The following is a 22907-nucleotide window of genomic DNA, read 5'->3' on the forward strand; positions in this document are numbered from 1 at the left end:
TCCCTCCGACGACAAGAGGTTCACCACGGCCAAGTCTGAGCTCGGCACCACCAAGGCCAAGATCAACAAGCTGGCATCCAGGATCAACTGGGCACTCAAGCAGCTCGCCGTCGACACTCCTCCGGCCGTGTGCACGATAGTTCCTCTATGCACTGCAAGGGCCAAGTATGTCAAGATTGACACGGTCACTCTCTGGCAACTCCTTGACACCGATCATCGTCTTGACCTCACCTGGGACATGCTCAAGGAAGAAGGTGAGGACGGTGTCAACAACCAGGATCGTCTCTGGCGCAGCTGCTTCAAGCTGCGTAGTTCCCTCTTCCAAGAGCGAGTCAGGGACAAGAAGCTGTTCAACTACGAGATCAGCACCGATGGCATTGGATGCACCATCGGCCTCGTCAAGTTTTTGCGTCGAACCGATCGCACCGAGACCTCCGAGCCTCCTCCGACCGCCGAGCAGCGCATCCAGGAGCACATCGGCGACCCAGACCCCAACCGCACCACTTGGATTGGCATCGATCCTGGAGTCGGCTCCATCTTCACGGCGGTCATCCAAGCACCGGGCCACCAAGACGAGGTGGTCTCGTTCTCCAATGGTCACTATCAGCACATGTGTGGCCATACGTCCAACACCAAGTGGCACAATATCATGAAGTATCGACTCAGCATCGAGACCTGGATGTCGACCACCCCCTCGCCCAAGGTGTCGTCCTCGGAGGCTTTCAAGGTCCATCTCACCCATGTCCTGCGACCGGAGCTGCGAGTGCAGCTCGACTTCCACCTTGGCAAGAAGGCCCGCCACCATCGCTTCACGGGCCACAAGAGGCGCCAAGTGGCCGTCGACAGGATGTGCAAGGCCATCGACAGGATGTGCAAGGCCGTCCTGAAGCACGCCCCGATACGGACCGATGTGGTGATCGCCTTTGGCAATGCGTCATGGCGACAGGGCAAGGGCTATGCATCCAGCCCTCGGAGGCAGCGGTTTGCTCAGTACTTTGAGCAATTCGAGCACCACCGACGCCGTCCCACTCACCCTCACGGAAGCGTCAAGGTGGCCTCGACGAACGAGTTCAACACCTCGCAAGTGTGCTCCAAGTGCCTGGAGCCAGTTCGGTTGGAAGGACTCGATGCGCCCAGTGTTGCGAATTCCCACTTTGTCAGGAGCTGCAAGAATCCCAGCTGCCGGACAGTGTGGAATCGCGACGTCAATGCGGCGCGCAACATGATCACAGTGTGCAGGTCGATTGTGGAGACCGGAGAGCGACGTGAGGTCTTCACTCGGAGGCTGCCAAAGTGATCTGTTTTATTTCTTGTGGCTTTGCTTGACGCAAGCACAGCACATACTACATGTTCATGGAAACGGCTATATTGTCCCGTTTTTTTTTCTGAATAAAGTGTACTGTTGTCAACAGCGCAATTCGAAAGGTGAAGGAACAGCCCTCCTTCCTAGGAGACTCGCTTCTGCATCAGCGCTCGGGTGGCAGCACACCGCAGAGCATCCACGGACGGCAACGCTCCGCCGGGAGAACGTGGGGGGAGAGCAATTGGTGTGGCCAGTACAAGGATTTGCAGCGTGGCCGCACTTTGGCAACCTTGACAACGCCGGATCTACTGCTGCGAGGTGCGCTCGACCCAGACGCGGGCGTTCCGGAACATCCTCAGCCAGGCACCGTCCTCGCCCCAGCCGAAGCGCTGGGCGCCCCAGGTGTTGGAGATGCTTCGGACCACGCGCTCGGGGTGAGGCATCATGATGGTCACTCGGCCATCGTCATTCGTCAGGCCGGTGATACCAAAGGGACTGCCGTTGGGGTTGAAGGGGTAGCGATCGACGCCGGCCGGGGCACCGTAGTTGTCGACGAATCGGCAGGCAATGTTGCCGTCCTGGACCGAAGTCTCGAGACTCTCATCCGACACAAACTCGGCGCGGCCTTCGCCGTGGGCAACGGCGATGGGGATGCGGGTGCCCTCCATACCTGCAAAGAACACGCTCTTGCCGTTGACGATCTCGACGGTGCACTGGCGGGCCTCGAACTGCTCGCTTCGGTTGCGCAGGAACGATGGCCAGTTCTGGGCACCGGGGATGATCTCCTTGAGATTGCTGAGCATCTGACAGCCGTTGCAGATGCCCAGGGTGAAGGTATCTTTGCGGTTGAAGAACTTGACAAACTCGGCCCGAGCGTGCTTGTTGAGGAGGATGCTCTTGGCCCAGCCAGCGCCGGCTCCAAGAACGTCGCCATAACTGAAGCCACCGGGGCAGGCCAGGCCGACAAACGAATCGAGCGCAACAGAGCCGTTCAAGATCTCGGTCATGTGGACATCCACGACTTCAAAGCCAGCCTTGTGGAAGGCCCAGGCCATCTCGCCAAAGCTGTTGACGCCCTGCTCGCGCAGAACACAGACGCGAGGCTTCTTGTCCACAGGGGTCTTTTCGATGATGTGGGCGGCAATGTCGTCGCTGGGAGAAAAGGTGGTAACGGGGTTGATGCCAGGATCGCGATTGTCCAGGATGGCGTCGTACTCGGCCTTGGCACAGGCGGGATGATCCCGGAGGGCCTGCATCTTGTAGGATGTGGCACTCCACATGCGCTGATACGTCACCCGGTGGCCCGACAGGACGGTTTCGCCCTTGGATCGGATCTGGATGGCGTCGTTGCCAAAGGCGTTGACCTCACCGAGGTCATGGATGTGGCTGATGTCGAAACCGCATCCATGGAAGACGGCCTTGACCTTGGCCACATCGCTCGAGCGCACCTGCACCACGGCGCCAAGCTCTTCGTTGAAGAGGGCCGAGACCGCATCACCGGACTGGATCGCCGAGATATCGGCGCTGAAGCCGACATGGGCAGCAAAGGCCATCTCCAGGAGGGTGGTCAGGAGACCTCCGTCGGAGCGGTCGTGGTAGGCCAGGATCAGGCCCTGTCCGTTGTTGTCGCCGGTGGAGCGGGCTTTCTGCAGCGCATCCCAGAAAGCCTTGAGGCTCTCGGCCGACTCGACATCGGGGGTGTCGGCACCGATCTGGTTGTAAACCTGGGCGAGGCAGCTGCCGCCCATGCGCTGCTTGCCGTTGGCCAGATCGATGAACAGGAGGCTGGTGGGGCCCACGTTGGTGCGCAATTCGGGAGTGAGCGTACGGCGGGCATCATGGACGGGGCCGTAGGCGGTGATGATCAGACTGAGCGGGGCCGTGACGGATTTTTTCTCGCCGCGGTCGCTCCACTGGGTCTTCATGGACATGGAGTCCTTTCCCACAGGGACGGTGATGCCGAGCTTGGGGCAGAGATCGAGGCCAACCGCCTCGACGGCCTCGTAAAGGGCCGAACCTTCGCCCGGGTGGGAGGCGGCCGACATCCAGTTGGCACTGAGGCGGATGGTTGCGAGATCCTCGACATTGGCTGCAACAAGGTTGGTCAGAGATTCGGCAATCGACATGCGGGCGGCGGCGGCAGCGTTGACAAGGGCAGAGGGAGTGCGCTCGCCCATGGCCATGGCTTGGCCGGTGTATCCCTCGTAGCCAGAGGCAATGATCGAGACGTCGGCAACGGGGACCTGCCAGGGGCCAACCATTTGATCGCGGGCAACCAGGCCAGTCACCGTGCGGTCGCCGATGGTGATGAGGAACGACTTTGAGGCGACGGTCGGAAGATGGAGCAGACGCGCCGTCGCCTCCTCGATGGTGGCTTGGGCAGGCAGAGCAAAGGACGGGAGAGCCTTGGGCAGGGTCGTGGCAACGCGATGCATCTTGGGGGGCTTGCCGAAGAGCGTCGACATGGGCAGATCGATTGGGGTGTTCTTGAAGAGTGAGTCCTGAACAATCAGGCGCTTCTCGGCGGTAGCAACACCGACGACGGCAAATGGGCAGCGCTCGCGCTTGCAAATACTGGAGAACCGCTCGAGGTCGGCCGGGGAGACAGCCAGGACGTATCGCTCCTGGGACTCGTTGCACCAGATCTCCATGGGGCTCATTCGCGGGTCGTCGCACGGCACATCGCGAAGCTGGAAGATGGCACCAAGGTCCGAGTCATGGACCAGCTCGGGCAGGCCGTTGGACAGACCGCCGGCACCAACGTCGTGGATGGCAATGATCGGGGTCTTGTCTCCGAGCGAGTTGCAGGTGTCGATGACTTGCTGGCAGCGGCGCTGCATCTCCGGGTTGTCGCGCTGGACCGAGGCAAAATCAAGCTCGGCCGAACTCTGGCCCTGGGCCATGGACGAGGCCGCGCCGCCACCAAGACCGATAAGCATTGAGGGGCCGCCGAGGACAATCACATGGCATCCTGGTTGGATGGGCTTCTTGAAGATGTGCATGGGACGAATGGTGCCCATGCCGCCGGCAATCATGATGGGCTTGTGGTAGCCACGGAGCTCCGAACCCTCCTGGGTCGGAATGCGCTCGAGGTAGGTTCGGAAGTAGCCAGTGAGATTGGGGCGGCCGAACTCGTTGTTGAAGGCAGCGCCGCCGAGGGGGCCCTGGATCATGATATCGAGGGACGAGGCCACATGGGCGGGCTTGCCGGGGTTGACGCTGGTTTCCCAAGGCTGTGTAAAGTCGGGGATGTTCAGGTTGGAGACGGTAAAGCCCGTGAGACCCGCCTTGGGTTTGGAGCCCTGTCCAACGGCTCCTTCGTCACGGATCTCGCCACCGGAGCCGGTGGAGGCGCCAGGGAAGGGCGAGACGGCGGTCGGGTGGTTGTGGGTCTCGACCTTGGCAAGGGTGTGGATGTGCTCGGTGGTGGTGAAGTAGACGTTGCTGTTTTCGGGGTCGGCGGCGAAGCGGGAGGCGGTGGGGCCCGAGAGCACAGCGGCGTTATCGCTGTAAGCCGAGAGAATGTGCTCGGGGTGCTGCTTGTAGGTGTTTCTGATCATACCGAAGAGCGAGTTGGGGCGGTCGGTACCGTCGATGGTCCAGGAGGCGCCAAAGATCTTGTGGCGACAGTGCTCCGAGTTGACCTGGGCAAACATCATGAGCTCAATGTCGGTGGGGTTGCGGGGCTTCTCGCCGGGCTCCTTGGGGTTGATGAAGGCGTCAACGAGATAGTCGATTTCGTCTTCGGCGAGAGCCAGGCCCCAGTCCTTGTTGGCCTTGACCAGGACGTCTCGGGGGGATTGCTTCTGCTCCACAGCAGCCAGAAGGTTGACCGAGTTCAAAAGCTTGGGCTGGCCGCTGCTGAAGATGAGGGTTTCGTCGGGAACGTGTCGCAGAACAACCTGGTGTGAACAACCAAGAGCCAAGAGCCAAGAGCCAAGAGCCAAGAGCCAAGAGCCAAGAGCCAAGAGCCAAGAGCCAAGAGCCAAGAGCCAAGAGCCAAGAGCCAAGAGCAGAGGAGGAAAGCGGGGATGGAGACGATGTATCGATTGTGGTAGTCACCCAGGCAAGGGCATCGAAACCGCCGCCGAGAGGGATCCGCGAGAACGAGCCCAACAAACGAGCGCCGATGCAATCGACACAAGGTTGGGCATATCAACGAGCGATGCGCAGTGCATCGATTGCGGATATGAAGTGCATTGATGATCGATATCCGGCGTGAGCCACCGACAGGTGAGCAAGCCACGCGACAGAGCAGACACGAGAAGAGGAAAGCGTCAGAGGCGGCGCATGAGCAGCGAAGGGCATCCGGTCCGATGCTCGATCGCAAGCAGGGTGGGTGTGGGATTCACCCAAGAAGACCGAGCAGCCAAAGGCAGCCCGACTTTGACAGAGGCCAGTACCTGAGTCATCCGGTCGTGAATCAAGTCAGAGAACTTGGCGACGTCGGCGTCGGAGATGTGCTGGCCATCCTCGACGTGAACAAAGAAGGCGATGCCGCGCTCGATGCGCTTGACCTCATTCTGGAGACCGCAGGTGCGGGCAATGTCGGTGGCCTTGGACGACCACGGCGAGATGGTTCCGGGGCGAGGAAGGACAAGGAAGAGCTGCCAGTGATCGTCGGTCAGCTTGCCCGTGGAGGCGATGGCAGCGAGCCACTGCTGCTCCTGTGGCGACAGAGTGTTTTCGGAGATGGAGCCGTATCTGAGCAGCAGCTTGAGATGGTCAAGGATCTGGACACGCTCGGGGGTGCCCTCAGAAGGGAATTGGGCCGAGGGAAGGACCAGATGGACAAAGAAGGCGCGAACATCGGCGGCAGCGGGCAGGGCCGATTTGAGAGACTTGAGCAGACGATCCTTGCGGAAGTCGGAGAGGGCCGAGGAGCCGGGCAACAGAAGCATCTTGGAGAACGGATGGACTGGAGGCAGGGACGAAGGGCGTTCGGCGAGGGCGAGATCGGGCGGGGCCAGGCAGTGCAGGCACAGACGGCGATGCGGGAAGGACACCGAAGAAGAACGGCGGAAGGCCAAAAAAAAAAGTCGGCAGATATGGGCGCGCGGCTGCGCACACTCACACCGGCTGGAGATGCACTCGAACCAGGATGTGTGTGTGTGTGCGGTGTGTGTGTGTGTGCGACATGTGGGCCACTGCAGATCCGAAGTGCATGCGCTGCTGGACGCCTGCGGGTGTGATGCGCATAAGCCATGCACGAGCCATGCATAAGCCGTGCATCGGTGTGTGGGCCGATATGCACATCGTTGTGCGATGTGTTTGGGCCGCTGGATGCATCGCATCGGGCGAGCCACACGCAACCGACCCCGCAGCCACAGCCCCGCCCCGTCTCGTCCAACCCGGCCGCCCCTGGTCAAGTGACGTGACAGCGCCGGCGCCTTCCGGTGCGCCCCCCGTGACCGCGCGGGTTAGGGCTGTGCGCCCTCGCCCTGGGCTTTTCATGTGTCGGCGCTCATGTTCATGCTGCCTTCACATGCCGCGCTGCCGGCCGCTCCGGTCTCCGCCGCGCCGCAATCGGAGGTATAAATGATGCCGCTGCTCTCTCTCCCCGCCCGACGCTGCTCTGTCCTCTACCGGCAACCCATCTCGCAGCCCGTTCTCTCGCGGACCGCCCTCCATCTGCTCCATCGCATCTCTCACCGTCGCATCCCACCCGTCCCACGCCATGCACTCCGTCAAGACCGTCGCCGGCGTCGCCATCCTCGGCCAGGTGCCTCCCCAGTTCGCCCACATTCTGTCGCCACCTGCACAGCAGTTCCTCGTGCATCTGCACAGGTATACCGCCGTCTCCAGCCACATGCCCCTCTGGCACTCGCCTTGCGACCTCAGTCCCCGCCCCATAAATGTCGCGTTCCGATGCTCACGTTTGCCTCTTTCTTAATGCGTTGCAGATGCTTCGAGTCCACTCGCAAGGACCTTCTCCTCAAGAGAAATCTGCGCCAGGAAAAGATAAATGCAGGTTCGTCTTGGCTGGGTCTCCTTACCCGCATTTGCTACGCTGTCGGGGCAACCACTCCTGCGACAGCCACACATCCGGCTTACACATTGCTCCGCTTCGGGCACCAGGTGTTTTCCCCGACTTCCTCCCTGAAACCAAGTGGATCCGTGACGACCCCACTTGGAAGGTATGGCAATAGTTTGGCCACAAGAGTCTGCGTAGCCTCCTGTTCTCACGGCCACTCGTAGATCACCGGCCGTCAAGCCCTCGCTGCTGCTGATGAACGCGTCCTCATCCCCCTCTCATGCCGCACACCAGGCTGCCCCTCCTGCGCCGGGCCTCATCGATCGCCGTGTCGAAATCACGGGCCCGGTCGACCGCAAGATGGTCATCAACGCTCTGAACTCTGGTGCCAGCACCTTCATGGCCGATTTCGAAGGTGCGAGCCCTGGCCATCCCTCCCGTTGCCGCACAATCCCACGCATCAGTCTATCACTATCCCTCGCTGCCCATCTGTCAAAGCCAAAACTCACCTCTGTCGCTTGACTCTACAGACTCAAACGCTCCCACCTGGGAAAATAACCTGAGTGGCCAGGCCAACCTCCACGACGCCATTGCCCGCAACATCACCTACACGGCCCCCAACGGCAAGTTCTACAAGCTCAACTCTGGCAAGATCGCCACCCTGATCGTCAGGTAGGATGCAGCTCTCCGAGAGACACATCACTGCCGCATGGCCTGAGCCTCACAACCATCGCAGCTGCTGCCCCGACTATCATCGGTGCTTGCTAAATCGTCTCTGCTCGCTTGCTCTCACGTTGTAGACCCCGTGGCTGGCACATGGTCGAAAAGCACTTTTGCGTCGATGGTGAGCCCATCTCGGCCTCGCTCTTCGACTTTGGTCTCTACTACTTCCACAACGTCCACGCGTCGCTGAAGATCGGCGCTGGACCCTACTTTTATCTCCCCAAGCTCGAGAGTCATCTGGAAGCTCGGTGAGTTGTACTGCGCTGTCGCACGTATCCATTGTTGAGCCATGCTCTGCTGCCTCCAGTCCTTGCCCCACCCCGGCTCCTTTGATTATTTGTGCTTGCCATCGACGTACTGACGCCGTGTTGTGCCGCATCGCTCGGCCCCACCAGTCTCTGGAACAATGTCTTCAACATGGCCCAGGACCTGACTGGCGTCCCCCGCGGCACCATTCGCGCCACGGTCCTGATCGAGACCATCATGGCCGCCTTCGAGATGGACGAGATCATCTTTGAGCTGCGCGAGCACTCCTCCGGTCTCAACTGCGGCCGCTGGGATTATATCTTCTCGTTCATCAAGAAGCTCCGCAACCACAAAGAGTTTGTTCTGCCCGACCGTGCCGATGTCCAGATGACCACCCCGTTCATGGATGCGTACGTCAAGCTCCTGATCAAGACATGTCACAAGCGAGGCGTTCACGCCATGGGTGGCATGGCTGCCCAGATCCCCATCAAGAACAACCCCCAGGCCAACGAGGCTGCCTTGAACAAGGTCCGCGCCGACAAGCTGCGTGAAGTCAGCGCCGGCCACGACGGCACCTGGGTGGCCCATCCCGATCTCGTCAAGATCGCCTTGGCCATCTTCAACGAGCACATGCCTCAGCCCAACCAGCTGTTTGTTCGACGCGACGAGGTCCAAGTCACAGGCAAGGATCTCCTGTCCATCGCCGGAATCGGCGGCGGCATCACCGAGAAGGGTGTCCGGGGCAATATTAACGTTGCCCTGCAGTACATGGCTGCATGGCTGCGTGGCTCTGGATGTGTGCCCATCCACAATCTCATGGAGGATGCCGCCACGGCCGAGATCAGCCGATCGCAGCTATGGCAGTGGGTCCGACACCAAGCCAAAACTACCGACGGCCAAGTCATCACCCGCGACTGGATGAACCAGAAACTGGAGGATGAGGTCCGCGCGTTGCTGTCCAGTGCCTCTGATCCGGCAGTGCGCCTGTCGATCGAAGGTGCTCGCGACTACCTCGCCAAGACCATCCAGGGGCAAGAGTATGTCGACTTTTTGACGGTAAGCAAACCTGACGACGATGAATCCTCACGGCCACCACTCGTCCCCGCGTAGCGATGCTTCTTGAGCTTGGTTCCCGTTGCTGCGCGACAGATCCTGGAAGCGACTCTGATCGACTCTCTTGTCTCGTTTCGCCCTGCCCACAGACTCTCTGCTACGACTCGATCACGACCCTGCAGAAACCACACCACAAGCTGTGAAACCCCTTGATTGCTAAATTGGCTCTCGGGCCTGCATCGCCTTTCACATCTCTAGTCGCACACCGCATGGTTGCAATTGTTTGATCGACTCTTGGCCTGCTCTGCTCAAATATACTTGGCGCATACGCGAAAGCTCAATATTGGGCAGCGCCTCCTCAAGCTGTGTGTGCAGAGCGGTTTCATGGCTCGAGAGAGAGAGTGTGTGTGTGTGAGTGGGAGCGAGAGCCATTCGGGTCGTTTCGGACCAGATTGCATCTATCTGTATGTGCACACATTGGGGGAGCGTGTGTTGTATTCAGAGCCTAGGCAGCGAACGAGCCACAAGACTATTTCGATGGTCGCACTCCGAACAAAGGCACCAGATATCCAAACGGTGCCAAGGCTTCGTCGGTTGAGACACATAGCTCGATCCGTTGGTATGGATTCTGGTATCGAAGGCGTTGTGCTCCCTCGACAGGGTCCTACGCTTCAAGCGCGCTGTTGATGACCATACGGATGGCCGGATAGACCACGCAGTACTCCTTCTCGCCCTTGCGGTTTGCTTCGTCAACGTACTGTCCAAGGCACTTTTCAAGCAGCAGTATGGCTTGTTTGGGCTCCTGTGCATCGAGCCATTCGCTGTACTGCTGCTCCGACCAGTGGCAGAAGACCGTTGGCAGGGGGATCAGCGGGTGGGCTCGTGTGAACAGATGATGGACGAGAAGGATCGGAGGGATGGCCGAGATGGGTTTGGAGGTCGATATCTGGCCCAGATCCAGGAACAGCAGCGGCCTGGCCGACAGAACAGCCCGCTCCCGGCATTAGTTACACAATCAGCGTTGCTGAGTGGATTGCATCCGCTGACGCATACAGCTCCGCTTCTGTGCCGATAGAAAGGCGCACCAGCGCAAGAAACAGACTTGGAGGCGCCGTGATGCAACCAGCGCACATCATCAGCAACTCTCCCCACACTTTCTCCCACGACTCACTTGAACGCCTTCAAGGCACGATAACAGTCGCCAATGTCGGTCTCGAGCCGCATGCCCGTGCCCGAGAACCATTGGTTCAAGGCAAACTCGAGCTGAGTGAGGTCGCCGGCCAGACGCAGCTTGCCGGGCTCGCTAGCGATGGGAACGATGCTGGCATGTCGCAGGAAAAACTCGACGGTGCGCTTGCCAACCAGTCTCATCCAGTCTTGGCGCTCTTCGCCGCATTGATAGCGCGCGAACAGCTCGCGCTGAATCCATCGGATCTTGTTGCTAAGCTCGATGATGTATGTCCCGACCGAAGACTCGGAGCGACCCAGACCCGAGGAGGCGACGATCCTGGTAGGAACGATCATTTCGGAGACAAAGAGTTTGAGATGGAGTAGTGAGTGGCTTCGCTCGAGTCGGGCTGCAATCCACAGATGTGTGCTCCTCGCGCATCACAGGCATCTGCTCATCCCCTATCTTTGTCCATGCCGCCGCCGACCTGAGCCGCCACTGCAACTCACTTGGAAAAGTCCTCCTTGTGGATCTTCATGATGATTCCTTCAATGTCCCTCATGACGGCGATCAAGAGGGGCCCCACAATGCCTTGGAACAGTGCATGCGTTTCCTGTACATTCCAAGTCAGTCAATGTGGATGTATCGGAACCATGCGTCACGAGATACGCAGGCCGTGCGCTCCACAATGCGAGCGAGAGCTTTACCTCGACCGTCTCTCCTACGATGTCGAGCAGACCTGGCTCTGTGTACTCGCTCATCACCACGGCCCAAAGCCCCTCCTTCAAGGCATACAGGCAGTTGGCGATTTCCGCGTTCAGGATCTGGGCTTGGGTGGCGGTAATGAGACCGGTGATGCTAAAGGCGTTCGAGTCCTTGACCGACTGACAAGGATACGGGATTGACAGGTACATCAGCTCCGTGTGTCGTTATTGAACAGCGCGGTGCACATCCGTTGTGCTGTGGGGCTGAGACGTAGCCATGGAGGCATCTGCATCCCCGATGAGCCACTGTTTTCGACGTGCGCGGCATATAGATGCGCAGCGGTAGTCGCGGCGACCCTGGGGCCTCGACACTCACCCACAACTCCGACTTTTTGATGTACAGATTGAGCGCCTTGGAGACGTTTTTTCCAACCAGCTTGAGAAGCCTGGTGTCAAACTTGGTCGCCTCTAGCTCGCTGGATACGACGCGCATCAGCCGCTCGATGTCGTCTCGGCTCGGCACTTGCTTCGAGCTGCCTCCGGTGACGGCGACGCCGACGAGGGGTGTCGATCCGAGTCTCTCTGGGAATGCTTGCTGGATGGGCTCGAGCAGACGAGTGAGAGAGCGAGACAGATACGAGGCTTCAAAGGAATGGAGAGTCTGGCTCAGCAGCGCAAACTCGGGGCTTTATCCAGAACCACGATCGGTGCAGAGTGTTGGTCAGCGATGGGCAAGAGAAATCCACCGACACGATGATGCACTCGTGTTGAGCTGTATGCGGTCCAAATGCACGCCGTGAGCGCGATATCGGCAACGACACGACCAAGCGCAGCGGTGGTACCTGTCAATATAGCCCTGGCCCTTGATACCTCCGTTGGCAACATCGATTCTCAGGAGCAAATCATGGAGAAGACGGAGCAGCTTCGGATATCCATTTTGCAGCGCATTCTGGAGGTTCTGTGAGCCTGAGATGCCCAGCAATCGACGGGGAGCATCGATATGGCGTTAGGGGGCGAGGATGGATGTGCGAGGGTCGTTAATCAATCAAAGATATGAACATCTCTCTCCTGGCGCTTGTGCCATCGTGTCTAGGGCGCCAGAGAGTACTTACTTTTGGTCGAAAGTCGGAATTCGCGCTCCATCGACGCAGCCAGACTGCGCCAGTAATAGTGAAAAATGTCGCCATCGAATCTCTGTGGTGGGGAGTTGCAAAAGTTCGCAGAAGAAGCGCAATGCAGACGGAGAAAATGAGGCAGTGGCCGGACTGGCAGCTGGAAGAGCTGCTTGTCGGATACCATGCAAACAGCCCATTGCCTTGGGCTGCCGATTTGACATTGGTACTTGCTGGGGTGCGACCAGTTTAAGCCGCAACAAGAATAGAACGACTCCATCCCCAACAGCAGCTCAGCGTATGCTATCCATCACCCATTGTCTCGCCAGCTTACCTCGCTCACAGTCTTCAAAAAGGAAATCTGCGTGATGGCATCCCGTTTACGAGACAGAACACGCTCAAGGAGATAAATCTGCCAGCCCACGGATTTAGCAACGCAGCCAAATGAGTCTTGATCATGACGGGGCGAGTGAAGGGAGGGGGCGGAGACGATTTGCCAGTGGCGAGTGACTATTGAATGAGATGGGCTGCTTGATTGACAGGAACACACCCACCTTGACAGAGCTGATGTAAATTTTGTCAAATAGGCTCTCGAGTCGTGACCACAGCGCACTGCTCCACGCAGAAGGATTGACTGTTCCAGGTTCGGTGACTCTGCGCACCCCAGTGGATGGTGCAGAAGCTACGGTCGAATCTAGATCGTAAAGCCAGCGCCAGCGCCGGCGCAAACGAGATCAACAGAGTTCCATGAACAAATAGAGTCGGTGCCAATGGGGACTGATCCGGCTTGACACTGCGACGCATGCAGCGAGGCAGCAGGTACCAATGAATCCGAGAACGACGCAAGTCCTGGCTCGCGAGGGAAGCCGACGCACAGATCGATAACAGCACAAACGCATGATCAGAGCAGTACCAACCTTGATTGATGAGCTGGACGTCCAAGCACTCTTGTATAGCAGCCGATAGATCGCTAATGAGATGATCAACAACCTCAACCAGCTTTGATCCCAGTGAGCCAAGGTTGTGGAAAATCTGCAAGCCCGCGCTGATTTCGCTTTGGTTCTTCATTCCAACAGCATGGATTGGGTTACGTTGTAGTAAGCACATACACATGTGGGAGCGCGAAAGGAGGCCAGCCCGATCCTCGTCGTGACAACAGGGCCGCTGGGTGGTCTAGGCATCGATCTCTGAGCTCTGCCGATCTGCCGATCTGAAACTGAGGCACCACCAATCGCTGAGCAGAGAGGGCCTACCTGGCTGGTCATGCCGTTTTCAATCAGACGGTTGCCCTCCGAGAGGAGCTGCTTCTTGACAGCATCAATGCCGGCGATTTCCGCATCGATAGCATCGATTCCCCGAATGTCACAGTCTGCCAGGAGGCTCTCTGCATTTGTCGACCCAATGCACGGGCGTTTGAAATCCAGAAGGATCAGTGACGGTTTGGCCCAACCAGAGCACCGCAGCATCATCAACCTGGGTCCTTCGGCTGTCCATTGGTCCACCACGAACATACAACCCGGTGCGGAGATAACTGACCCAGTTCGCAGACCGAGGAGGCAGCGCTCGAATATTCTTTATCGCCCCCAAACATGTGAGCGTTCATGCGACGCACAAGATGCAGGAACCTCGATGTCGATCGGAGCAATTCTGAAGTCGCCTGAAGCCGCTCGACCTGAAGGGTTCGGATCCGGATCTGCTCGTAGGGCTGCTGGACGCTGACTCGCAATCTAATGGCGAAAGGACGGGCCGCGTTGGAGAAACGGCCGGGAAACTAAGCGTCTAAGTTCCAGAGGCACAGGGCCATGCCACTGGGGGTGTGTGCTATGGCAAAGCTTGGACTCTCCAGAAAGGCGTGCCGATGACATCGCCAGGACTCGCCGGACCATCGAGAGAGACGCTGGTTTGCGTGGGAGGGGGGGGAGCAAATCATAGCCCTCCTGTTCTTGTCGGTCAGCCGTTGGCTGCAGCTTCGATCGCAGCGATCACACATTACCTGTCGAACGACTTGTTGAGCGAAGCCATGCCGGCCTGCACCCGCACCATCACTGAATCGAGCTGGTCGAGCTCGGTGACTTGGTGGATCAGATCCTCGTAGTGATGCGTCACTTGCTCAAAGATCTGTTTGTTGAGATGATCGAGATTGAAACTGAGCTTGGTCAACGCCGTCGGCAAGTCCATGCCATGGTAGAGGCTTCCCTCAGGCGCATCCGCGATGAAGTTGGCGTATTCCATCGCATCGAAGGGCTCGCGAGTAAAGTCAAGATACTCTGTCCATGGATTCCATTGACGGATCGGAATGAGGGTTGTGTAGATGGAGTAGGAGGCATGCCGGGCAGCGGGGATTTAGCAGAGCAACCCACGGAGGCAATGCAGCCAGCCATCGTCAACGAGCACAAATGCATCTGCAGCCGGCCGCCAGGGACGAAAGGGGGAGGTGCCTCCAACAGGAAGCGAGACCGACCTTCATTTGCAAGAAGCGATCCTGGTCTCTCGCCCTCGGGCAGAGACGTCGCCGCGGCCATGGTCAAACGTGGTCTCTATGGCCTGGATTGGTGTGTGTTTGGAGAGTGCTTGGCGACTGTGTCGAAGGCGGGGAGCAGACCAGGGTGCAGCTGAATGGGCAGGACAGATGAGGGAGGAGCAGAACCAGGACGCCGCCCAAGGACGGCCCTTTCCTGGCCGCGTGCGAATCGACATGCCCAAGGCGACCGAGAAGCCATCTGTGCTGCTGCCAGTGCCGGGGCGGTTTGTGGGCGGGAACGAGGCCCTGGTCTGCCACGATGGGAACCTCTGCACAGGATCGATGGCATCCGCTTGTGGGAGGGCAAGAAAAATGTTCTCGCCGCTTGAAGCCCCCGTTTGTGTCGTTCTACCACCACCAGAGGAGTGGGCATTTCAACCAAGACGACCCCGACAACAACGACTGGCATCACCGACGACGATGGGACGCCGTAACCATGCCGCGGTGGCGGACGATGGGTGCCATCAAGTAACTGGATTGTCGCCCACCAGCTCCACTTACTGCAGTCCGAGCATCCTGGTGGACCCATGCATGACCACCCTCTCTCTCTGGGGATGGCGGCCATTATGGATGATGTGTGTGTATTGCCATCCAAAAGTGGATCAGTCAGGGCAACCCGTACATGGTGTGCAGAATGTAAACAGTGAGGAAGATTCGGGCGGGAGAACATGGGCCACATCTTAGCGGCCATGCATATCGCAACTTGTGGGAATCGGCGGCGAGACGGGAAGCAGACGGGGAATGAGGTTCCGGCCATAGAGCTGATGTGAAAGTCTTGCTTGGATCACAACTGCGTCACAGCCGGAGCAGAATGAATGCAAGGGCTACCATGTGGAGCCGGCGGTGAGAGGTTCAGTGGGCGACATTGATGGGTTGCTGCTCGAGAATGGCATGCAGGGAGATGCGACGGTGGGAGCCTCCAGGAGGCAAGCTGCGTCGGCGTTGGGACTTGTTGGCCAGGCCCAGATCGGTGTCGTCGTCGGGCTCTTCGTAAAAAGCCTTGTTGGTGATGGACAGCTCGTTGGAGGACGAGGTTGAGGACTCGGAGCGGACGGTGGCGGACGGAGATCGGATGGAGGCGGGGATGGAGAGACGGCGACGGGGGATCTTGCGCAAGATGTTGTTAACGTTGCCTTTGCTGTCGACGATGGTCGGGAAGCTGCAGGGACAGAGCGCCGCCAGGGACGAGTGTCAGAGAAGGGATGAAATTGGAGGGAGGGCATGGATCGGTCCTCATTGGCACTGCGAGATCATCATTGGCACATCGAGAGACGGCTGCGATGCAGGATGGGAGGCATCTGGCTCGATCATATTCGGGATGAATCACTCGGAGCAGCGATTACTGAAACAAGCGCAAGGTGCAAAAGGCGTACCTGGCACTGCAGCGCCACGAGCCGTCGACAACGAATTTGAAGAGATGATCCTGAGTAGTGTCGAGAGGAACGCTGACGATGAATTCTTCGGGGCACTCGGGGTCGTGCTTCATCTCGATGGTTTGCTGCCAGTTGTCGAAGGTGCCGGTGAGGAAAACCCGCTCGCCACCGAGGCTCCACCTGAATTGGACGGGCAACGAGGCGGGGATCTCAAAGATGGCGGCAGGCGGCTGATGCTGCTGCTGCTTTCCTTCCGAGAGCATTGGTGACAACGAGTGCGAGGCGGATAGATGGAGTGGCTGTGAGGGATGGTGTGGGATTGTGACGCGACTGGAGGTGATGACGATATCCGCTGCGAGATGGGAGCAGATGGGATACGATGCCGAGGATTGTCGCTTGCCGAGGATTGTCGCTTGCCGAGGATTGTCGCTTGCCGAGATGGAAATGGAGGCGTCTGGGACGGACCCAGGCGGCCATATATACACCCGCCGGAGGAGTCTGGAAGGTACTGCGAGGGACGAGTGATTGGCACAGTGACTTGATCTGAGTCGACGGCCCGATAGCGCTGGTGGCTGTGGGGGCCGCTTCCGGACGAGGCCGAGCCGTGTCTGGCCGGGCATTGGCCTTGTTGGGCGGCGGCGACAGCAGCGGAGGCGGGGATCGGCTGGACCAATGGGCGGGTCGGCTGTGGAGGGGACCGTTCTGTGTCGGCGGTTGGTGGTTGATGCTTGGATGATTGACGCTGTTGGGCGCACATCGGGCCCACGCAACAGCATCGCAAGTCCAAAAGCTGGCGGTCTGAGAGAGCCCCGACAGTGCCCAGAGATCAGCTGCCGGGGGGATGCGAGGCAGGACGCCGGGGCAGATGGCGACACCATGCCCGTTGATGGTTGTTGGTTGTTGCTGGCTCAGCAGCTGTGGCGGCAGCCCACACGGCGCCGGCACCACTCCGCGCCGGCCACCCAACCGGACGATAACGGCAACCCTTTGGAGTGGTGAGCAGCCGGGTGCCGGCGACGGGCTTTGTTGCCGACGTGTGGCCAGGGCTCACAACTCGTGCGGCTGACTGAGGAGGCCGGGCCAGCGACGGACAGCCAGGCGGCCGATGTGGCCTCTGGTCGCTCTGGGTGCCGAGGAGCAGCAGAGGCAGAAGCAGCAGAGGCAGAAGCAGCACAAGCAGAAGCAGCAGGACCCAGGATCTACCCTTGGCAATATCCAGACAGCATGCCCGTGTGTTGTTGACCAAACGAGCAACGCAGCGCCCCGCCAGCAGCATCATGGCCGTCGATCGGGCCTGGGGGTCATAATGCCCTTCATTGAACTCGCACAGTACGCAGGTGACGCCGCCAGGTGAAGACAGCGAAGGAGGGCGTGGGACGGGCGATGTCGTCACAGCCGCCGTGTGCTGGGTTTGCATTGGGGCAGCTGGACATGGCATGGCTGGACATGTGTTGGTTTCCAGGATGCGGGAGCAAGGCGGACTCGGGCCGGTGCTTGGATGCGGCTGCTGCCAGCGGGTAGCCTGGGATTGGCGCTAGCATGTCCGTGGTGAGGCAAGGGCTGGGCACGAAACAGCAACAGCCGGAACATGAAACGACAGCCGTCTGGATGCGGAACAACAGTGATCTGGACTTGGGCGAACATGAAACAGCGACTGCACACACACACACACAGCGAGAGCACACATACACAGCGAGAACATTCTCGCTCGGCGAGAGCACCCAGGCCTGCATTGTATGGAGCTGGTTTTGTCGCGCGGCGATTGGCCCGTCGAGACACCGCGGGAGCACAGGCCCTCCCAAAACGGACAGCCAAGATGGTGGCGGTTCCGTGTGTCCCGCCGGAAAAGGAAACGCATTGGTGGTGCACAGGCGACACGACGCGTCGCGCGGCAGCACAGAGCAGCGCGCCGACACCCGCTGCTGCGCGTTCGTGACTGCAGGCCAGCTCACGCTCCGCCGCGGCTACTGCACAGGGACCCACAGCAACAGTGGTGCAGCTGCGCCAACAACAGCGGCACCCGGCCGCCAGCAGCAACCCACTGTAGCAGCGGCGCGCAGCATCGGCTGGTCGCACACACAGCCCGTCTCGGCTGTCTGTGCCGCGTTGCGCTCTCGATCCGCGGCGAGACCACTGGCGTTCTCGCGCAGCTTGTTGCCGCACTGCGTCTGTGCTCTCGCCGGCGCGCTGCCCTCGCTCGTGTCGCCTCGCCGGCCCTCGGCCTTGGATCTCCAGCATCCATAAAAGCGACTTTGGCCCGCTCGCATCGAAATCACAGAGCAAAAATTACACGCTTCACGATCCCTCCGTCGCCCATCTCGCCTTCCCCCCGGCCCTGCTTCTGGGAACCGTCTTGGAAGAGAGAGATACAAAGCACTTGAACCCAAGACCGAGACTCTCCCGAGTGCCTGCTGCGCGGAAGACGCTGCGCTGATCTCACTTGTCCTGCCTTCGTCTGCCAGTCTCCTCCCCCCCAGCTCGCCAGCTCGTTGTTAGCCGCTGCCCAAGTCTCTTTCTCCCTGTCTCTTCCTAGGCGTCGCCTCCACTCCCCTCACCAACACCCTCTGTCCTTGTCACCGAGTGCTCTCCCGGTGGCATCGCCTTGATTCGTCCTGCTCGCCTCTGGTCGTCATTGCTTGCTTCCCCCTCCGCTCTCCCTCCATCTGCTGCTTCCGTCGCTGTCAAGTTCGCCAGCCCAGCGCCATCCGCCACTCTGTCTACAAGCACCGTCACAGCAAAGCTCGCACCACCACGTCGCCAAGCTTGGTTCTCACCTCATTGCTTATGACCTTGGTCGCCGGCTTCCGTTGATCTGTCAATGTAGGTATTTGATTTCCACGAGGGTGGTGTGACGAGAGATATCCTGTGTTTCATATCCGTGGCCGCTCTCGACAGAGTCTGTCACTGTCAGATCTTGACTGTGTTGCGTCCGGGTCATGTCGGCCATACGGTATTCGTTCACACGGCGTCGGTTCAAACAGGCGATGCATTTCGCCGACCTTGACGTGGTTTCTTGGCGTGGTCTCTTGACGTGGTCTCTTGATAGCTTCTCTGGGCAAACGATATTATCCAGTCGCTAACCCATCGTCGTCCTCTCTTGGTTTACAGTGCTGCTCCATTCCCTGGATTGAAGCTGTCCCGCTCCACCATCTCACCCAGATCATCCTCCCGCTCGGCCTGTCTTTCCCTTCGGCATTTGCCATTCCCTGTCGTCGTGTTGTCTCCCCTCTGTGACTGAACCTTCGCCTGCCCCCCGCCCATTCTCTCCCCTATTTACTCTTTTTGGCCATTCGTTTCATGCCCCCTGCGTTGGATTCGAAATCAAACTCCACGCTTACGTCTTCCACGCCGCCCACTGTTACCGATAACTATGAACACCTGAAGTCGATAACCATCCCAAGTCGCCCGGAACCCCTGACTCGCCTTCCCACCGCCAGCGACTGCTCCGCCTCGACACCAACCACCCTCTCACCGCGCACCCCGGAACAAAGCCTTCTGTCCTATGATACCGATCGATCGCACCGCTCCCCAGACACATCCTCGGACTTTTTGACCCACACCCCTCCTCTCAGCCCCGCCAACACTCTCCCCAGGGCGTCTGCCCGTCAGGCCTCGATCAGCGGCAGCAGCGGCTCCTCCATGTCTCGTGTGCCCAACGCAGCCGGCTTCGCGTCGGCCACTGTGCCTCGCCGTGCGCCGCTCGGCCAATCCCGGAAGAGCAGCTCTCAGTCCTTCCGCAAACGAACCCAGTCGAGCCCGGATATCTCCAGCAGCGGCGACATGGCCCAGCGGCTCCAGACGCTCGCTGCTGCCCATGCCAAGCTCCTTCCTGCCCGCCCCTCCGCTAATCCGCACGACTCCACCTCCAGCTGCGACACTGACGACGAGTCTGCCAAGCGCAAGACGCTCTACAAGACCGAGCTCTGCCGTTCGTGGGAAGAAAATGGCCACTGTCGCTACGGCGCAAAGTGCAAGTTTGCTCACACCGAGAAGGAGCTCCGCCGCGTCGAGCGTCATCCCAAGTACAAGACCGAGATGTGCAAGACCTTCTGGGAGAAAGGCACCTGTCCCTACGGCCGACGATGCTGCTTCATTCACACACAGGAGTTGCCGGAGAAACTGCCCGATGGCGACGTCTCCTATGTCATCCGCTCCCCCGACCAGAGGCCCGTTGGTCGCCCAATGGTTCCTCCACAGCAGATCGCCTCCCAACGCGCACCCAACCTGCACGCTCGCCGCGAAAGCACAAAGAGCCTCCACGAAGACGACCACATCTCGTCCTTCCGCGCCGGACGTGAGCCCTTCCGCAAATACTCGCTCAGTGCCTCGACTGAAAGCCGCATTCTGGACTCGGTGGCCCGCGCGCACCAACTGCAGCAGGATCAGGCCGGCTTTTATCCGGCTCCTTCTCTGCCTGCGTCAACGACAGACGACTTTTACGGAGTGCCGTCCCTGGTGACGCAGTCTCGCCCCCGCGTCGACACTATCTACCCGTCTTCCCAGCAGGCATCACCCCTGGCTCTCGTTCCGGTGCTGGAAGATGAGGCGACCGAACTCAGCCATCATCTCACTGGCTTCCGCCTGACCGAAACCGACGGCTATCTCCCCGCGTTCGGCAAGGACTCCTCTGGCTTTGGCTCGCTGGCGTTCCCGGCCGACTTGGATATGTCGTCGTACTCGGTCCCCGACTATACGCAGCCCCCGAACTCGGCTAACCCAGGTGGTCTCCGCCGATCTCGCTCCGTCAACCATCAGCCTCCTCAGACCCTGATGAGAGCCCACACCATCCATTCCGTCCAGCCAGTCCCGCCACCGCAGCCACCACAGTCGACCAGCTCGGCGCCTTCGACCCCGATCCTTCCTCCATTCTCTCGCGAGCGCACGCGCTCGGACGGCGGCCAGCTGAAGCAGCCCCTCATGAAGGCCTTTCCCAATCCGACCCATCCTCTGTCTCCTCCCACCTATTCGTTCCTGAGCCCCACGTCACTGACGCCTACTGCTCCCTTCAGCGGCTACCACCCCGACGACTGGGCCTCGTCACCATTCGCCCAGCTGGCACAGGGCCCCCCTCCTCCGCTCCCCAACCTACCGGCGGCATATGCGCAGAACCACGCGACCCTCTTCCATCGCAAATGAAAGCGCCTCCGTGGGTGGCTCCGGCTGTTGGGCTGTCCGTCTCCCTCCCTTCTTTCCTTGTTTGGTTTCCACATACAACTCCATACAAACCTCTGTCTTGTTTTCCTTTTGCTTTTGACACTTTGCACTATTTATTGACAACTCAGGGACATCCAAGTTTCACGCTCCCCTCCTCTCTCGCCTTTGTATTTTATTGAATCGGATCCGCAAGGCCAAGGACGCTGTTTGCGCTCGCCCCTGCCGTTTGCCATCCGCATTCACACTCTCACTTGCTGTTCTTTTTCTTCTTCCAAAGTTCCTGGTCTGTTGGATACCTCGGTGCTTCTTCTGGGCAGTATCATCGACCAGAAAGGATCTCCCGCTCCCTTCCCCCCACTCCACCTTCCTAGGCCCCTCCCCCTCCCTTGGTTTCTTTTCTTATACAAACTCAGTTTTGCACGACGGGGCCTTGATCTTGGATATTTATTTCCCCTCCCTTGCCTAATACCAAATCCTATTCTATTGTCCAACACGCCTTCGCCTCCTCTCCTCTTCGATTCCTCTCCGCATTCACCATTCCGCTTCCCCCTCCCTCCCCCTCCCTCTTCATCTGCCCTCTGGCCTATCAGCGGGGAAGAGAAGAGGCCAAAGATTGTGTCTGGCACAGCGCTTGCTCTCGATTCCTAGAGATCACCCAGCCTCCCATTGAGGCTTCGGCGGCTACTTTTTTTTTTTTTCCTTTCCTCTGGTCTTTGAATACACACCCGTTGCAATGACCATCCCCGACAATGTCGTTTGTTTTGCGCCCACGATCCCTTACGCTGCGGCACAGGCCCATTCTCGCGGTTGTATCCTTGGAAAATATACGAATATATGTGGTATCTACATCCAATGCAGCCTCTCCCTGGACACGGTTTGGTCATGATGGGCGATGGATGGGATGGGTATTCGGCGATCCGGAGAAAGTACTCAAAAACAGAGGATCCCGTCTCGTTTTGTACATATTGCTGTTTGCCATGCCCAAGCAGATTTTGAACGACAACCCATTGTGTTTTTTCCTGCCGCCCGCGGCTCAATCCGGTGCGGTTCGTGCCTGGCACTCCCGCAGCACCCAGTAGCATCAACAGACCATATTCTCTGTGCTCAGGTAGCCTCCTAGCTTACGAGCTTTGATCGATTGCTTGGTCGAGCTGATGTCGGCCGCGCGAATCAGCCTGAGGTTGGCCAATCCAAGTTGCTCGGACTGACCGTCTCTTGCCGTGCAACAAAAGGAATTGCGATTGTGGCCCTGCCAGCCCGCCTGAAAGGCGTTCTGTTGTCGATTGCTGCTGGCCAGACGGCGACGACGACAACGGCCTGTCTGCTTCTTTGCTCGGTTGCCTTGTATCTCTGATACTCTTTTGTCATTTGGGCACTGTCAGGTGCAGGGTGCTTCTCTGGTACATTCCATTGATCTTCGGATTCAATCCCCACTGTCCTCACACCAGGTACATTTCCTCTCGCTCTCCCCAGCTGCATTTCCTTTCCGCCACTCACTCGCTCCACTCACTCGCTCCACTCACTCGCTCCTCGCACATCTCTGCTCCAAACCCCGCCTTTGATCGACGCACCTGCC

General features: G+C 59.2%; 5 protein-coding genes across 5 annotated transcripts; 2 read left to right on the forward strand and 3 right to left on the reverse strand.

Moving 5' to 3' along the window:
- Window positions 1–1452: 1452 nt before the first annotated feature.
- BJ171DRAFT_272616 (CobB/CobQ-like glutamine amidotransferase domain-containing protein) lies at window positions 1453–6309 on the reverse strand. The gene is made up of 2 exons (XM_053106817.1): window positions 5707–6309; window positions 1453–5205 (listed from the first exon to the last, which is right to left on the reverse strand). The coding sequence occupies exons 1-2, from the start codon at window positions 6202–6204 to the stop codon at window positions 1609–1611; spliced, it is 4095 nt and encodes a 1364-aa protein (XP_052962249.1). The 5' UTR covers window positions 6205–6309; the 3' UTR covers window positions 1453–1608.
- Window positions 6310–6880: 571 nt separating this feature from the next.
- On the forward strand, window positions 6881–9719 carry BJ171DRAFT_464843 (malate synthase). Its single transcript, XM_053108548.1, has 8 exons — window positions 6881–7090; window positions 7207–7274; window positions 7382–7440; window positions 7572–7692; window positions 7808–7949; window positions 8078–8248; window positions 8396–9302; window positions 9449–9719. The coding sequence occupies exons 1-8, from the start codon at window positions 6981–6983 to the stop codon at window positions 9500–9502; spliced, it is 1632 nt and encodes a 543-aa protein (XP_052962250.1). The 5' UTR covers window positions 6881–6980; the 3' UTR covers window positions 9503–9719.
- Window positions 9720–9759: 40 nt separating this feature from the next.
- Window positions 9760–14925, reverse strand: BJ171DRAFT_528885 (Golgi transport complex subunit 5-domain-containing protein). The gene is made up of 14 exons (XM_053112717.1): window positions 14745–14925; window positions 14277–14550; window positions 13820–14010; window positions 13537–13667; window positions 13201–13345; window positions 12838–12977; window positions 12618–12695; window positions 12284–12365; window positions 12014–12137; window positions 11548–11857; window positions 11175–11351; window positions 10977–11080; window positions 10471–10806; window positions 9760–10273 (listed from the first exon to the last, which is right to left on the reverse strand). Exons 1-14 carry the CDS (start codon window positions 14803–14805, stop codon window positions 9964–9966), a joined length of 2463 nt encoding a protein of 820 aa, XP_052962251.1. The 5' UTR covers window positions 14806–14925; the 3' UTR covers window positions 9760–9963.
- A 445-nt stretch (window positions 14926–15370) lies between these two features.
- Window positions 15371–16614, reverse strand: BJ171DRAFT_603781 (immunoglobulin E-set). The gene is made up of 2 exons (XM_053115178.1): window positions 16178–16614; window positions 15371–15963 (listed from the first exon to the last, which is right to left on the reverse strand). The coding sequence occupies exons 1-2, from the start codon at window positions 16438–16440 to the stop codon at window positions 15657–15659; spliced, it is 570 nt and encodes a 189-aa protein (XP_052962252.1). The 5' UTR covers window positions 16441–16614; the 3' UTR covers window positions 15371–15656.
- A 3472-nt stretch (window positions 16615–20086) lies between these two features.
- On the forward strand, window positions 20087–20275 carry BJ171DRAFT_406843 (uncharacterized protein; the record flags this gene model as incomplete). The annotated part of the gene is made up of 1 exon (XM_053107247.1): window positions 20087–20275. A coding segment is annotated over one exon (189 nt), but the record flags the coding sequence as incomplete, so codon positions are not given.
- Window positions 20276–22907: the final 2632 nt, after the last annotated feature.

The sequence above is a fragment of the Polychytrium aggregatum genome, assembly GCF_025602895.1.
Source record: "Polychytrium aggregatum strain JEL109 chromosome Unknown BJ171scaffold_68, whole genome shotgun sequence".
In the NCBI taxonomy this organism is placed as follows: Eukaryota; Fungi; Chytridiomycota; class Chytridiomycetes; order Polychytriales; genus Polychytrium; species Polychytrium aggregatum.